Raw genomic sequence first — 17093 nt, forward strand, 5'->3', positions numbered from 1 at the left:
GTTTATTCGCCTGGAGACCTGCAAGGTGCATTCCACTGACCCCTGGTCACAGGAGAGCCCGTAAAGCCTGGTGTCAAGAACACAGTACATGGTCATTGGAACAGTGGTCCCAGGTTATGTTTACGGACGAGTCCTGGTATATTTTGAACAGTGATTCTCGCAGGTTTTTCATCTGGTCTGAACCAGGAACCAGATACCAACCCCTTAATGTCCTTGAAAGGGACCTGTATGGAGGTTGTGGTTTGATGGCGTAGGGTGGGATTATGATTGGTGCACGAACACCCCTGCATGTCGTTGACAGAGGAACTGTAACAGGTTAGGTGTATTAGGACGTAATTTTGCACCAGTATGTCCGCCTTTTCAGGGGTGGAGTGGGTCCCACCTTCCTCCTGATGGATGATAACGCATGGCCCCACTGAGCTGACATCATGGAGGAGTACATTGAAGCAGAAGATATCAGGTGAATGGAGCGACCTAAACCCCATGGAGCACGGCTGGGATGCTCTCGTTCGACGTATTGCTGCACGTCTTCAAACCCCTAGGACACTTCAGGAGCTCTGGTGCTGGTGAAAGAATGGAGGCTATACCCTAGCAGCTGCTCGACCACCTGATCCAGAGTATGCCAACCCATTGTGCTGCCTGTGTACGTGTGCATGGTGATCATATCCCATATTGATGTTGGAGTACATGCGCAGGAACCGGCCGGAGTGGCCGAGCGGTTCTAGGCGCTACAGTCTGGAACCGCGCGACCGCTACGGTCGTAGGTTCGAATCCTGCCTCGGCATGGATGTGTGTGATGTCCTTAGGTTAGTTAGGTTTAAGTAGTTCTAAGTTCTAGGGGACTGATGACCACAGTAGTTAAGTCCCATAATGCTCAGAGCCATTTGAACCATGCGCAGGAAACAGTGGCGTTTTGTAGCACTTGTGTTTTGGGACAGTTTTCTCACTGATACTGTGGACTTACTGATCTGTGTCATGTGTATTCCGTATGTGCCTATGCTATTAGCGCCAGTTTTGTGTAGTGCCACGTTGTGTGGCACCACATTCTGCAATTATCCTTAATTTATGAGCATGAGTGAGTTGTAAGAATGTGTGTGCAAATCCGTTAAGTTGAGAAAAACCGAAGAACATTTTTGTCTGCTATTACGCATATTGCAGGTTCTGAATTCTTTAGTGTTAACACCTCACTATCACCTGTTTACACGATTTCGTGGCAAAATAAACGCAACCTTGAAAAAATTCCATTTGTTGCATTAATTTTGAACACCAGTGTATTTTACTTGACAGTGACATCATGCAAAAGTTGCTCCGTCAGTAAGTTTCGAATACTAATGAAACTGTAGGTGTGTATCGTTATTTGAAGCTGTTTTAGTAGGTTTTTACTGTCTTTTGCTAGACGTGTTGAGCACTTTATTCTGTTTTGCCCATTTTTCGGCATATGTCATTAGTCTGCTGTTTTAATTCAGTTCATGATGTGTATGCGACATCTCGATTTGTTTGGCGCGCGTCAGATTCTCCTTCCGGTTGCTTCTGTCTCGTTGGTGACAGAATAATGTGCCTTACGTATTGGCGCTGAGCATTCAAGTATGGCCTTTACACACAACTGATCAAGCATCCGTCATAGCGACACATGCTACCGAGTCCCGACTGTGGCACGAACTTATGGGTAGTGTGTCATGTAACTAAGTGCAAGAAAAGTAGCCCTCATTTCTCCATGTATTTTTGGTTTGCAATTTACTTGTCAGATCTAAAGAAATAGCTTTATCACTAAATTTGACGTAATGAAAACTAGTATTCTGAAAAAAATACTGTTTGCGAATAAATAAAATGTAGCCAAAGGATTTCTGTGACCCACCAGGACAGCTGAGAGTGCTAACGTGCTGCTTCCTGGACTCGGGTAGGCGCGCTGGCCCTGGATCGAATCTCCCCGGCAGATTAACGAAGGCGACCGGTGTGCCGGCCAGCTTGGATATGGTTTTTAGGCGGTTTCCCACATCCTACTAGGTGAATACCGGGCTGGTCCACACGTCCCACCTCAGTTACACAACTCGCAGACATTTGAAACACATTCACACTATTTCACGATTTACGCTAGACGCAGACACGTGGGGTACACTAATTCCGTCCTGGGGGGAGGGGGGGGAGGGGTATGGGGTAGCGGCAAGAAGAGCATCTACATCTACATTCATACTCCGCAAGCCACCCAACGGTGTGTGGCGGAGGGCACCTTACGTGCCACTGTCATTACCTCCCTTTCCTGTTCCAGTCGCGCATGGTTCGCGGGAAGAACGACTGTCTGAAAGCCTCCGTGCGCGCTCTAATCTCTCTAATTTTACATTCGTGATCTCCTCGGGAGGTATAAGTAGGGGGAAGCAATATACTCGATACCTCATCCAGAAACGCACCCTCTCGAAACCTGGCGAGCAAGCTACACCGCGATGCAGAGCGCCTCTCTTGCAGAGTCTGCCACTTGAGTTTATTAAACATCTCCGTAACGCTATCACGGTTACCAAATAACCCTGTGACGAAACGCGCCGCTCTTCTTTGGATCTTCTCTATCTCCTCCGTCAACCCGATCTGGTACGGATCCCACACTGATGAGCAATACTCAAGTATAGGTCGAACGAGTGTTTTGTAAGCCACCTCCTTTGTTGCTGGACTACATTTTCTAAGCACTCTCCCAATGAATCTCAACCTGGTACCCGCCTTACCAACAATTAATTTTATATGATCATTCCACTTCAAATCGTTCCGCACGCATACTCCCAGATATTTTACAGAAGTAACTGCTACCAGTGTTTGTTCCGCTATCATATAATCATACAATAAAGGATCCTTCTTTCTATGTATTCGCAATACATTACATTTGTCTATGTTAAGGGACAGTTGCCACTCCCTGCACCAAGTGCCTATCCGTTGCAGATCTTCCTGCATTTCGCTACAATTTTCTAATGCTGCAACTTCTCTGTATACTACAGCATCATCCGCGAAAAGCCGCATGGAACTTCCGACACTATCTACTAGGTCATTTATATATATTGTGAAAAGCAATGATCCCATAACACTCCCCTGTGGCACGCCAGAGGTTACCTTAACGTCTGTAGACGTCTCTCCATTGATAACAACATGCTGTGTTCTGTTTGCTAAAAACTCTTCAATCCAGCCACACAGCTGGTCTGATATTCCGTAGGCTCTTACTTTGTTTATCAGGCGACAGTGCGGAACTGTATCGAACGCCTTCCGGAAGTCAAGAAAAATAGCATCTACCTGGGAGCCTTTATCTAATATTTTCTGGGTCTCATGAACAAATAACGCGAGTTGGGTCGCACACGATCGCTGTTTCCGGAATCCATGTTGATTCCTACATAGTAGATTCTGGGTTTCCAAAAACGACATGATACTCGAGCAAAAAACATGTTCTAAAATTCTACAACAGATCGACGTCAGAGATATAGGTCTATAGTTTTGCGCATCTGCTTGACGACCCTTCTTGAAGACTGGGACTACCTGTGCTCTTTTCCAATTATTTGGAACCCTCCGTTCCTCTAGAGACTTGCGGTACACGGCTGTTAGAAGGGGGGCAAGTTCTTTCGCGTACTCTGTGTAGAATCGAATTGGTATCCCGTCAGGTCCAGTGGACTTTCCTCTGTTGAGTGATTCCAGTTGCTTTTCTATTCCTTGGACACTTATTTCGATCCGGCCACCCCTTAACTTCACCACGCCAAATCCGTACTTACCCTGCCGACCCTGCGCACAATGAGGCATAAAAGCAGTAGCAAAAGAAAGAAAGAAAGAAAGCCAAATTATTTCTGTATTCAGTGAATAAAAGAAACAAAGTCGTACTATTTTATTGATACGAATGTGTATCAACAGGTTTTCAAATATAGAACCGAATCATATATTAGCAAAATTATTGCATAAATAAATGTATATCAGCTAAAAATGACGTTATGTTCTTAGTCATAGAAATTTATGCTGTAGCCTAGAATACGAGGTCCGTTCAAAAAATTCCGGAATATTCGTAGTTTCGCAGCAACGGAGAGTTGAAGCGAAGTGCGGTTGGCATCCCTGCACACGCCTGTGTTTAACGTGTAACTGCCAGAGGTTTCATAGTCGTAAATCTGTTAGTTATTGTTCAGTTCAGAGTAGAACGTTGTGTCGCACAGTTCGCGAATTTCGAGATAGCAGAGTTAGAGGAACAACGCGAACCTTCAGACAGATACACCAAATGATGCAGGAAGCCTACAGTGTTGAGTGCTTAAGCCGTACTCGTTACGATTCGTTGACACGATTTAAAAATAGCCAGACGGAAGTTAACAGATGACGCTCGTTCAGGACGCCCTTCGACGTCTACCGAGGACACTCATATCAGGAACGTTAACGAAATCGAAGATCGACTCTCCGAGAGATAGCAGAAGAATTTATCATTTCAGCTGGATTATGTCATGAAGTCCTGACACAGCATCTTGGAGTGCATTGTGTTGCCGCCAAGTCCGTACCATGGCTCATGATTCAAGACCACAAAGACCTGTGAAGAGGTTTTGGATCGCGCAAATGAGAACCAGATGTTCCTTAAGTAAACAAAATGGCTGTGTTTGAAATCTGAAGTAAGTATTTGTGGCTCATTACTGATGTTTGTACCTCTCATCGCCATGGTGTGTAGTAGAAGAAAATGAGAGTACATCTGTACTCTTATTTTTTACGGGTACACACTATGACGAAGACAGGTATAAACATCAGTAACGAGCAACAAATATTTACTTCAGGTTTCAAACACAGTCTTTTTGTTTACAGCTTGCAATATGTGCATATTTTTGCAGCGTTACTGCGATGAAAAGAAATTTTGATATGAAGTTGATTCGGAAACAGTTTCCAGAACTAATTTAAACACGCCAATAGCAACACGCTGAAAATGAATAAGCTATAAAATGCCTTCACAGCCGAAACTGTTCCACGCCTCTTTTATTATTATCTAGTAAGGTGCCCTATGGAATAGGCCCGTTGAATGGTTAAACGTGTGTTAAATGTTATTGTTTGTTTCTAAATCTTATTTGCTGTCCTAAAAGCGTCACTCCTATCTCTTCACATGTAAAGTATTATCTTACGAGCATGAGAAACGCAATCGGATTCATGGGAGAGCTAATGAAGGATTTGTGTTTGTCACAGATGAAGAACAGCCTCATTCTACATTGTGTTTAGAAAATCGCCAAAAATACCAACAATATTATAGACACAGCTGCTCTTCTTTGATAGACAACGTGAAATATCTATAGACTCTAAATAACTTGCGCAGCATATAAGAACAGACATGCATTCGGATAAAAATTATCTTGTCCACTACACACGACTGCGCGCGGTCTAATTGTCATAAACGGTTATTCGGTAAAATCTTAAGGCAACATCACAGCGTTAACACTGGTTTAGACAAAAATTGGAAACTCACACTATTACTTCCAAAGTGATATTAAACTATCGGAACAGAGCAAAGAAATTAAAATGCGGGCTTTCAGCCATTGGTATAAGAATGTGAATTGTTTTGATCAATTCTCAACAGTTTTATGGCATTCACCCGACCTAGAAGAATTACCTACCGAAACTTTTGTCTCATAATAATATTCGAACAAGATGACAGTGTATTATCTCTGTTAATGTGTAACTTAATTTTCAGACTAGTACAGTGTCCGCTTGCCATTGTTCCATTAAATCTCCGTACACAGCGCATAATCGGTATACTGCTGAAACATTAAGGATGTATATCAAAATTAATTCTGTAACACAGCGTTAACGGCATGATTTACCATTCAACATTGACTATTGATGTCCAGCGCGTTATCAGATGTTATCATGCGATATCCGAACAAAGGTAGCTGCAATGGGTGGAGACAACTTTGTGAAAATGACAGGTGTATGGTGCTAACGTGATGATGGGGGACTTACCAATGGTGGCGATATACACGTCGTAATAGCGTTCGTCGCAATAGCGGTGTACGATGCACGTCTTGCCTACGTTTGAGTCACCCAGGACCAGAACTTTGTAAGTCGCAGCAAAATCAAGCGCCATCTTGCTCGATGTGACAAGTACAGGAACACCCAGCGATTCGCTAGGCGAACACCGTCTGCTGCGATACGCGAATCGATCGGCACGGAAGCGAGCGCATCTGCGCGCGCCGGCCGCCCGAGTGCGACTGCGCCAGCGTCAGCGGAAATTTCAGCAACGGTAGACGGCAAGGCGCCATGTTACCACTCGTGGCGTGGTTAGAAATGATTCTTAAATAAGATCTGCGAATGCCATTAAAGAAATTACTTCATACCACGTAGTACGTCACTAGCGCTAGCTTTAAACACAAACTGTACTTTTCGTATTGCCGCGCCGTTATTCCGCACAGTCTGCTGTTAACTCAGAGATCACTGTGTTTACCACAACCAATGAGGTTAGAATCTAACCACCTTGATCACAACTTTACAGCATTACTGTCATACTATCAGGACTGATAGCATATTATAGAAGCAAGGAATACTAAAAAGTTTGAGGTGAAGATTAAAAGGAAAGAACGTACTTTTTCAAGTACGCAGGTTCATTTACGATGCAATAGCAGCTAATACTGCAGAAGCAATTTTAAAGCAACCAAGCTGTGAAACATATAACGAGACACACTTTAAATACTCTTAGCATAAGGAGTAGTTGATTTTAATTAAAAATGAAACCATTATTTATTTACTTGATAAGTTGCTTGATGTATTTGGGAACAAAAATCGACTTTGCATTGTAAACAAATACGAACTTCTTTGGACGAGCTGTCAGTTTTGTTTTGAAGACGGTGAGGTAGTGAACTCATCTCGTTGAATGGCTATACAAAGTGAAACACTGACGAGTATTTATGTGTTCCTCGGCGACTTTCTGGCGTTTGTGCGTACATAATACCATTATTTCATGTTACATATGTTGGTTTTTGTCCCATTGTTGTAAAGTTAATCGCGTGTTATTTATTTCGTACAGTAGAATTAGTGATGACTTGAGCTTGTTATTTCAGCTGAAGAGCCACAGATTTTTAGATAGTTACATACTCGTACATCCAGATGTAAACGACGCTGTCCTTGCGCAGAGGGATGAAGAATTTGTTGAGAAACTACTTAATTACCTAGAGCAGCTGCAGGTATGAGGAGGATCTTCTGAATATGTTTGATGTCAGTTATGATTTTACAATCATCTGTACGAGACAGATAAGTTCGGTATATATGACGCGATAAATTTTCTTTCCCTTGTATGCTTGACAGGGGTTGCTGGGAACATGTTCAAGAGAGAAACATTATGGACAGCTTGATGCCACAGAGCCATATTCTTGCTTCGATGAGAGGGAAAAGGCATGCAAGCTACCCAGGCACAGCAGCGATGCAGCGAATACAGCAGAAGACGATAATCCAGGAGTGGAATGGCAAGACAACGCCGCTGGATTCGAAGTAACAACGAGAGCTGAATCATTTGATGCTCTTTTTGAAATAACGCCAAAGGCTGACTCATTGGAACCGCAAGCTGATTGTCACAATTCAGAGGTATGGACACAGTTATGCTTTCTCTCGGCCATGGTGTATTATAGTGAAGTGTTTTATACACATCAACCTAGAATTTGCTTTCCACACAATATTGCTTTCCAAAGTATGACTACGTGGGTGCTGGTGGCAGCGGTGGAGGAGGAGTGGTTTTTATGTGATTTCACATGCTTTGGGCACTGCAACCAGCCGACCAAGCAGCTATAAAAGAACTTGCTGTTTAAAATGTGTTCAAAACGTAAGTGTTGATCAATTTTTTCAGAAATTTGTTAAGTTCCTAATTAAAAAATTGTATTAACTATCAAAATAAATCCTACAATCAACTACGACATTAGAGCATAAAATAAAGCCGTCTTCAGTCCAAAAATTGTCCAAACACAACAGTGCTATACTAGACATAATCTTCTCAATCAATATTCTGCAAACACTGCGAAGTGCACGGCAGAGGGTACTTTCTGTTATGCAACACGTTAGGGTTGCTACCTGTTCAATTCGTGTACACAGAGTAACGAGAATGATTGCTCAAACACCTCTGTGCATGGTGCAGTTTATCTAATTGTGCATTCATTGTCGATATGAGGGTCATATTTGAGGGACTGTTGTGTATTCCTAGACTTATCTATTAATGCTTGTCCTTGAAACTTTTTAAGATGGCTTTTATGGTATTTTTAGTATCTGTCTGCAACAATTGAGGCACAAAATGTTACAAACTGGAGCAATGAACTGAAGGGCATAAGAAGCTGTAGATATTGGCTTGCCAAAACCTTCCCATGCTCTGCCCACTTCAGTTGACAGACAACATGCAACCCCAAGAATTAAGTCTAATTTACACATTCTGATAAGGCATTATTCACTTTGAGTCTAGCACCATCGTGTTTCTTGTTCAGTCGAGAGTTCATACACTTTGTCTTATTTACATTTAGTGTTACTCTGTTGTTCAGTGACCATTTGTGGACATCTTTGACAGCATAATTGTCTTTCTTTTGGTCAGCAGTGTTGGTGTATTATTTGTGATAATTATGGTGCTGTTGTCATTAAACAGCATTTTTTTCTCTGTTCTGAACACACTGTGGGAAATCATTACTTGAGATTAAGATATTCTAACTAGCTCCAGCTCTTTGAATGGCTTATCATGTCACAGATGCTGGTGAATCGGATCGCTTTGGTTCATCTGTGTCAGAGTGAACCTCTGTATATCAGTGACTGTTGAAGCTCCAGTACCTTACTAATGTCCCACTTGTCAGTATCATGTCTGATGACATAGATGAGTGGATCTAACGACATAGGCGAGTTGATTTCTCCTTTCCTTCAGCTGAGATACTACTGGCCAGTCATACCCAAAGCTGCTGCAGGCACAATTAGAAATACACAAGCATCTGATTCCACCCGTCTGCTTTGACCTATGACGTCACAAATATGGCGGAAGCGACCATACACTACGACTCCAACATGGCGCCTATGACGTCATTACGTAAACATGACAACAAACACGAAAATACATTGAAAAACCAACACACACACGTTCCACAAAAACCTAATACAACTAACAGGACAAGTGTGGGAAATTGGTGGTTTTTAGGTGGGGACAGAGTAAATATAAACAAATTTAGACACACACCACTATACCAAACCACACAAAACGACGAAAAAAAACCAACAACACAAAACTCCCCAAATTCCACTAAACACAATATCCTCTGGAATCGGACACTTCCCTTGACCTATATAGCTCAACATCAGCTCCCAATCCCACAAATAACACTTCCATTGACCTATATAGCTCAACAGCAACTCCTGATCCCACAAACTGGAACTGAACTCTTCACTTGACCTATATAGCTCAACAGCAACTCCCGATACCAGAACACCCACAGCCACAACCACACATTGGAATCGAACACTTTCTTTGACCTATATAGGTCAACAGAAACTACTGATAGCAAATCATAAAACCCAAAACTACAACCACGTCCACAATCATCACTACCTCAAAAAACACAAAAAACCAACAAAATTGGAATTGAACACTTCCCTTGACCTGTTATCCTTACGACATCTCCACATACAGCCATCCCTGGTCTGAGACGCCGGAACTTTAGTAAGCCTCATTTCTTCACAATATACTGAACATTTCACGACTTCATCCAAAAATCTGAATAATTGAAGAAATTTTATTAGAGGCAATGCACTGTCCCCCATTATCGCCAACAACCGAAAACTGTTGACTTTGTCAGTCATATCCATACCTACCAAAGACATAAAAAAAGCAATTTACCAAAATTCACACACGACGAACAGAAAAAAAACTACAGTAATGTCGAAATAGCAAAACTAAAATCGTTAACTCACTGACAAAAATATTCCTCTGAAAGCACAGTCCCGGTACCATGCACGCGCAATGCTATCAGTACCACACACGTTCAATGCTATCACGCAAATGAACCCCATACGCCACGTAACACGCTACCCATAAACACACCACCAGACAGAACCACAGACTGCAACAATACGCCACTCATAAACACGCCACACACGCAAACTAAACCAAAAACATCACCTAACACACCACCAGAGATCACCACTGATCACACAAAATGACACCTACAAACACGCCACTCTCACAAGCTAAATTTGGCTCCGTCGTGCCGTCACACATCACAACAGCCTTACTTCACGGGTCAAAGCCGACGGGTGGGATCGGATGCTCTGGTCGACCCGCTCAATTTTCCGTCAGGACCCAACAGTACAGCGAGGCTCATCTGCTAATAGTTCTGAGCTTTTTAGTTACTATTTCTGTGGGCTGTATGCACTTTAACCAAATATAATTCTGTTATTGATCTAAAGATGAAAACTAGTTTGTTTTCATCTAAAGTAATCTTTGTTTATTTTTTAGAAATCTTCAACAGAGGAAGAAAGTGGAGATGAAACTGCCCAAGATCAGGTTGCTGTTAATCAAGAAGAAAGTACAAACTGCAGTGGAGAATTGGCCAAAGACAACAGTGTTCAGAATAAAAAGGTCAGCAACCACAATAGTTGAGTAATGTATAGTTATATTTATGACTTGTAGCAAATAAATGATGGGAATAGTAAAACATCAACTCACTGTGTAGTCGAGGAGGTGAGCCGTTGACAGGAATGTAAATAAGATGGATAACATCACTGAGTATGTAGGCAGTTATTTTTCTAAATAGTTAACTAGCAAAAAATCAACAACCGTGCCTACATTGTCCGACTTGACAATGGCCCCCTGATGCTGCAGCTCTGAAAGATATTGTCTGAAAGCTTAGAATTTCGAACACTCTCAAACTCAGTGCCAAAATATAGCATTATAGCCTCAGTACTTTGATTACAATATACATTTTGCTTTTATTCAACATTTTGATATAGAAAAAATACTGATTTACCAAAGTTTGTTACATTCAGAGTATAGAAAATAAAGTTGTGGACTTTATGAAGATCACTATAGTAAGGTATTGTACTTAAAGTACGAGGTGTGTTAAAAAAATTCTGGAACATTCGTAATTTCACGCCATAGGTGTGTTGATGCAAAATGCAGTTGGCACCCCCGCACACGCCTGTGTTTAATGTGTAACTGCCAGAAGTTTCATTGTTATATGTCTGTTAGTTATCAATCAGTGCTATCGAGTAGAATGTTGTGTCACACAGTTTGCGAATTTTGAGATGGCAGAGTTAAAGGAGCAATGTGTCTCCATTAGATTTTGTGTGAAACTCAAGAAATTCGATACAGAGACACACCAAATGGTGGAGGAAGCCTACGGTGATGAGTGCTTAAGCTGTACTTGGTGTTACGAATGGTTCACACGGTTTAAAAATGGCTCGTCAGAAATTACAGATGACACTCGTTCAGGATGCCCTTCAGCTTCTTCCAATAACCCTCATGTCAGCAACATCAACAAATTTGTGCATGCCAATCGAAGCCTGACTCTCCGAGAGATTGCAGAAGACTGTAACATTTCAGTTGGATCATATAATGAAATCCAATAACAGTATCTTGGAGTGCATCGTGTTGTCGCCAAGTTCATCCCGAAGCTCATGAGTCATGACTGGAAAGATCTTCACATGGCAGTGTGTGAAGAGCTTTTGGATTGCACAAATGAGAATGATATGTTTCTTAAGAGAATCATAACTGTTGATGAGATGTAGATCTATGGTTGTGATGTAGAGACCAAGGTTCATTCTTCACAATGGGTCGGGAAAGGTTCCACGAGACCAAAAAAGCTCATCCGGTCAAATGTCAAAGCCATGCTGATAGTTTCCTTTGACCTTGAAGGATTAGTTCATCATGAATTTGTACCACAGTGACAACTCCCTCACCCCTTTTTGCTGCTTGGTGACTTTAATGCCCACTATCCCCTTTGGAGATCTCAAAGAACCAGTCTGAGAGGTGCCCTCTTGACTGACCTTCTCAGCAACTCAACTTCATCTGCCTTAACATGTACCCACTTTCCTCTGAGGCTCCACACACACCTATTCCCATTTGGACTTCTCCTTGTGCACTGCCCAGCTTATCTGTTATCTCTAGTGGTCTGTTCTCTCTAACACATACTCATGCTATCCACTTGCCAATTCCTACCCCACCTAAGTGCACCTCCAACTGGCAGCTTTCTATGGCCGAATGGAGGCTTGACTTCTCCCTGCAGACCTCCAATGAACAACATTTCTGTAGTTCTGATACCCAGGTAGAATATTTTGCAAATGTTGTCCTTACCGACCAGAATGTTCTATTCCTCGTATTTCATCTTTACTGCGCCACGTCCAAGTCCCTTGCTGGAATGAGGTGTGTCTTGACGCAATTCGCAGGCGGAGACGTGTGCTCAGCATTTCTAACCGTCATTCTACAATGCATTCGTTATAAAGTTGTGTGCACAGTGTTGTCACATTTTTCAAGATAGCAAAAATACTCGCTGGATTTCATTTACTAGTTCTTCTAAAAGTTCTACTCCCTCTTCAGTCAAGTGGGCCAACCAGTGTTAGCTTTCCGGGACCAAGGTTCATTCCCCAATCTCCATCCTGACCATAGCAGATGATGTCATAGTGGATCCTACTGTTATCTCCAACACTTTGGGCTACAATTTTGTAGAGATTTCAAGCTCCACCAACTACCACTCGGCCTCCCTCCATTGGAAACGAGTGGAGGGCTACAATGCCACCTTTACTATGAAGAGCTAGGTCCTGCTCTCACTTCATCTCAATCCTCCGCCCCAGGACCAGATGAAGTTCGCATCCAGATGTTGCAGAACTTTTCTCTTGCAGGCAAGCACTTTCTGCTTCATACATACTACTGATGCTGATGTGTCATACCCACACTTAAGTCCAGTAAGGACAAACACCTCCCTTCTAGCTACTGCCCCATTTCTCTCACCAGCTGTGTTTGAAAGGTGATGGAATATATGATTCGTGCCTACTGGTATTGGTGGCTCGAGTCTCGCAGTTTACCAACCACTGCACAGTGTGGATTTTGAGCACTCCATTCTGCAGTTGACTGTCTTGTCACTTTTTCAACCTGTGTCATGAATGGTTTTCTGCACACTTGTCTCCTCGAGTGGCATTTCCAGCATTGTCTCGATCTTCTTTACTCGTGGAGCAGTGACAGTGGCTTTCGCTTTTCCTTTGACAAAACTATTTGTATGAATTACTGGCAGTGTAATTGGTTCCTTCCTATCCTTACATCTTTGGCCTGTTGTTCTTCTGTTGATTGAAACTACAAAATTCCTGGGGCTCATGCTTGATAGGAAATTTCTTGGTCCTCCCGTGTGTCTTACCTGGCTGCCACTGTACGTGGTCCCTCGGTGTGCTACGTGTCCTCAGCAGTACTTTCTGGGGAGCAGATTGGACTACCCTCCTCTGTTTGTACTGGTCTCTTGTCTGATCAAAACTAGAGTATGGGCATTTCATTTATGCATCTGCATGTCTGTCCATCTTATACTGTCTCAGTGGAATCCACTGTAGTGGCATCTGTTTGCCCACTGGTGCCTTGTACACCAACCCAGTTGAGAGTCGTTATGCACAATATGCTGAGGAACCACTCTCGTACCGCCATGATTTTCTCCTTAGCAGATATGCAGGCCATTTGTCTGCCATGTCTGGCCACCCACTGTATGCCTCCTCCTTTGATGACTCCTTTGATTGCCAGTATGGGGCCTGTCCCTCTTCTGTCACCTCATGGAGTTCACTTTCAGCTATATCCCTGGCAGCTTAACTTCACTCTAACTGCCACTTTCCCAATCGGTGTGAGCCCTTCGCCACCTTGGCTTTGTGCCACAGTCCACGTTCACCTTTTACTTCGCTCGTTTCCCGCCACGCTCTATTGCCGTACGTTTCTCGACCTTCGCACGGAACTTCTCGATAGGTCCTCTGTGTACACTGGTGGCTCTCAGTATGACTGTGGTGTCGGGTGTGCCTTCATCATCGGCACCGACGTTTTTCAGTATTGGCTTCTGGAACACTGCTTAGTATTTACGGCAGAGCTCGTCAACCTGGCTGGCCGCGGTGGCCGAGCAGTTCTAGGCACTTCACTCTGGAAGTGCGCAACTGCTACAGTTGCAGGTTCTAATCCTGCCTCGGGCAATATAATAAAAATAAGACTACAAGGAATTATTCTGCAACACAGCCTAGTAATACTAGAGCTGTGTTGTGCAGAAAGGGATATGTAATAGGCTATTTATAGACCATGACAGTCCTTATCAGCGCGATTGCGCAACCGGAAGTTAGTTTTCGCGCAACAAACAGACAAGTAAAATAATAGACGGCGAAAATTTTTCTAAGTCCCACACAGCAGTAAAGTACGTAATGAAGTACCCGCCCACCAGCCCCAATACAGGACAGCCACCACCACATAGTAAACTGCTTTCAATGATTATATAGAGTACAATCACCCACAATGCGACAATCTTCCAAAGAAGAAGGACCACTAGCCTTCACCCACAAGTGAACACTGGAATCAGAATTTATCTTACAACGTCTATGACAAGACAAAGACAAACTCCCGTGTGGTAATAGGTAGGAACCCTCACTAGCAATAGTAATCTCAGAAACAGGTATAGTACGGTAAGCTAAGATTTCCCGGGTTTCAAAGGATTCCAAACCGGCTCTTCCTGCATTGTTACAAGCAACGAAAGCTACAGTTAGCCATCCGTTACCCAAACTGGAAGAAGAAGAAACTTTCATTAAAGAAAAATTTAACCTCGCAACACAAAATAAAGTAGGTCCATTAATAAGAACAAATTGAGTAGTTTTACCAACTCCTCTTACTTCGTTCTTTTTACCCTTCGCAGAAGATGTCGAAGCACGAAGAGTGCCGTCCACATTAACAAGTGATTTGTAAATCAGGAGTGTCCGTTGACCTTGATTCGGACTTAGAAATTTTCTCCGTCTATTATTATTACTTATCCTGTGTTGCTGGAAAACTCACTTCCGGCAATGTTATTCTTATGGAGATTAGACTGCTGATACACAATAATTACAGAAAACTCATTTCCGGTGTTTAATGAGCGTTGATAAGGACTTCCGCCTCTCTGACGGTGCAACGCAACACGGGGCCTAGTATTACTAGGCCCGTGTTTGCTTGAAAATTCTCCTCTTCCTTATTTTTAGGTTAAGAATTTATTTCCTCAATAGAATAATTTAGTTTATTAATAAAGAAGACTACACATTGATGTGTGATGTCCTTAGGTTAGTTAGGTTTCAGTAGTTCTAGGGGACTGACGTCCTCAGATGTTTGTTCCCATATTGCTCAGAGCCATTTGAACCATTCGAATCTTCAACCTGTGTCCGACACTACAGTACATCTGGCGACACAGGCTTGTGAATTGTGTCATCCACTCAGAATCTCTCGGTGCCTTTCAGAGCCTCTGGGTGCTGTACACCATCCATTGTGTAGTGCAATGGCCCTAGGAAAGCTTTCAGTTGCTGACTCTTGAAGGAGCTACTGCAATGTTTATGTGGGCCCTGACGGGAAACGAGGCCGCTGACGCTGCTGCTGAGGCTACAGTCCTATCTCGGGCCACTAGTTCTTCCACCCCTTCTGACGATCTCTGTGTTGCCGTCTGTCAGGAGGTGCTGTCACTTTGGCATCACCACTGGTATTCCCTTCACGGAAACAAGCTCCTGGGAATTAAACCTCTCCCAGGGGCTCGACCGGCCTCCTCTTGACCCTGTCGCTGCGAGGAGATTATTTTGTCTAGGTGCGTATCGGGCACTGTCTTTTTAGCTATCACCGTTTGTTAAGTGGTGATCCTAACCACTTTGTGCTCATTGCCCTCAACTTCTAACAGTTCACCATTTCCTGACGGAATGCCCTTTTTTGTAATCACTTACATTCTCATTTATGATTGACGTCTGAGTTATCGGCCATTTTAGCGAACGGCACACAGACTGTCAATCGCATTTTACTTTTTATCCATCGTAACAATACAGTGAAGGATGTTTAATCTTTAGTTCAGAACCTCCATTGTCTGTATGGCATATTTTATGGACCTTTCTGCAAGTCCCTGTTTTTAGCGGTTTTACCCTCCGTCGCTTGGGCTTAATGTGTAGTCATTTTTAACGCTGTTTCATCTTCACGTCCTACGTTTCTGACACAGGTGTGTATGACCCTAGTTGTTGTTGCGCCCTACAACAAAACAAACAGAAAACTACATTACCGTACAAGTAGCTCATTTGCCAGAAATGTCAGTGTATCGCCATATTATTTATACTGTACAATCACATTTGCAACACTAGAACAATGTTTGAACATCAGTACGAATCATTAGAGCACAATGGTTTACATTTACATTGTAAATTAAATGTATAAACGAATCTGTCGGTTCTTAATTACAAAAACAGGCACACTTTATATTTGTTAATTACCATGTCATCTACCACGAATAGGAAACAATGGTTTAACTAAACTGTACATATTTTTTGGCATAGAATCCAAATATGGAATAAATATTGGGGAGGAGGTGTTGCGATTGGAAAATACAAAGCTGAATATGCCCAAGCAGGAGGGATGGTTAGGTGGTGGATAGTTGTAGCACAGACAGATTTCTCCATTACTGATGTTAAGTTTTCACGTAGAACATTCTTTTTTTTGTGTGATGCATTGTTTTTGAGATATTTAGCTGTTTCAAGTTTGAACAAACAATCTGTATACACTGAACAGAGATGGATGGGTAACCATACTAACAGTGATACAGCTCGTGAATCGAGAAATCCACTGACGTAATTGACTTTGGCAAAAGGCAGATTGTTATGGCCCAGCACCTGGGAATGTGCATCTCAGAAATGGCAATGTTAGTCAGCTCTTTATTGGCTACTGACATAAGCACCAATGGAAAGTGGTTGAAAGATGGCGAAAATGCAAAAAGACAGTGTATTGGGCATCTGTGCTTCATCAGAGAATGTGGTGGTTGAATGCTTGCCCATCCTGTAAAGCATATTAGCAGCAATCTGTGGCAGATCAAATTATGGAGAGCAGTGGTGTTTCAGAGCACACAATTCAACACACATTGTTGAACTTGAGGCTCCACAGAAGACAACCC

At 42.7% G+C, this 17093-nt stretch overlaps 2 protein-coding genes across 3 annotated transcripts in view; one reads left to right on the plus strand and one right to left on the minus strand.

Moving 5' to 3' along the window:
• The window catches only part of LOC126215188 (ras-related protein Rab-8A), a 256673-nt gene extending 250568 nt beyond the window's left edge, over window positions 1-6105 (minus strand). Inside the window, exon 1 of the mRNA XM_049941856.1 lies at window positions 5938-6105. Within this exon, the coding sequence (XP_049797813.1) occupies window positions 5938-6061 (124 nt within the window). The 5' untranslated portion in view covers window positions 6062-6105. The remainder of the gene's footprint in view (window positions 1-5937) is intronic.
• A 495-nt stretch (window positions 6106-6600) lies between these two features.
• The window catches only part of LOC126215128 (zinc finger protein ZFP2-like), an 81007-nt gene continuing 70514 nt past the window's right edge, over window positions 6601-17093 (plus strand). Inside the window, exons 1-4 of one of the 2 annotated variants that reach the window (XM_049941790.1) lie at window positions 6601-6907; window positions 7032-7154; window positions 7276-7551; window positions 10442-10564. In XM_049941790.1, coding sequence (XP_049797747.1) covers window positions 6845-6907; window positions 7032-7154; window positions 7276-7551; window positions 10442-10564 — 585 coding nt within the window. In that variant the 5' untranslated portion in view covers window positions 6601-6844. The remainder of the gene's footprint in view (window positions 6908-7031; window positions 7155-7275; window positions 7552-10441; window positions 10565-17093) is intronic. The other variant, XM_049941789.1, reaches the window with a different exon arrangement.

The sequence above is a fragment of the Schistocerca nitens genome, chromosome 12 (genome assembly GCF_023898315.1).
Source record: "Schistocerca nitens isolate TAMUIC-IGC-003100 chromosome 12, iqSchNite1.1, whole genome shotgun sequence".
In the NCBI taxonomy this organism is placed as follows: Eukaryota; Metazoa; Arthropoda; class Insecta; order Orthoptera; family Acrididae; genus Schistocerca; species Schistocerca nitens.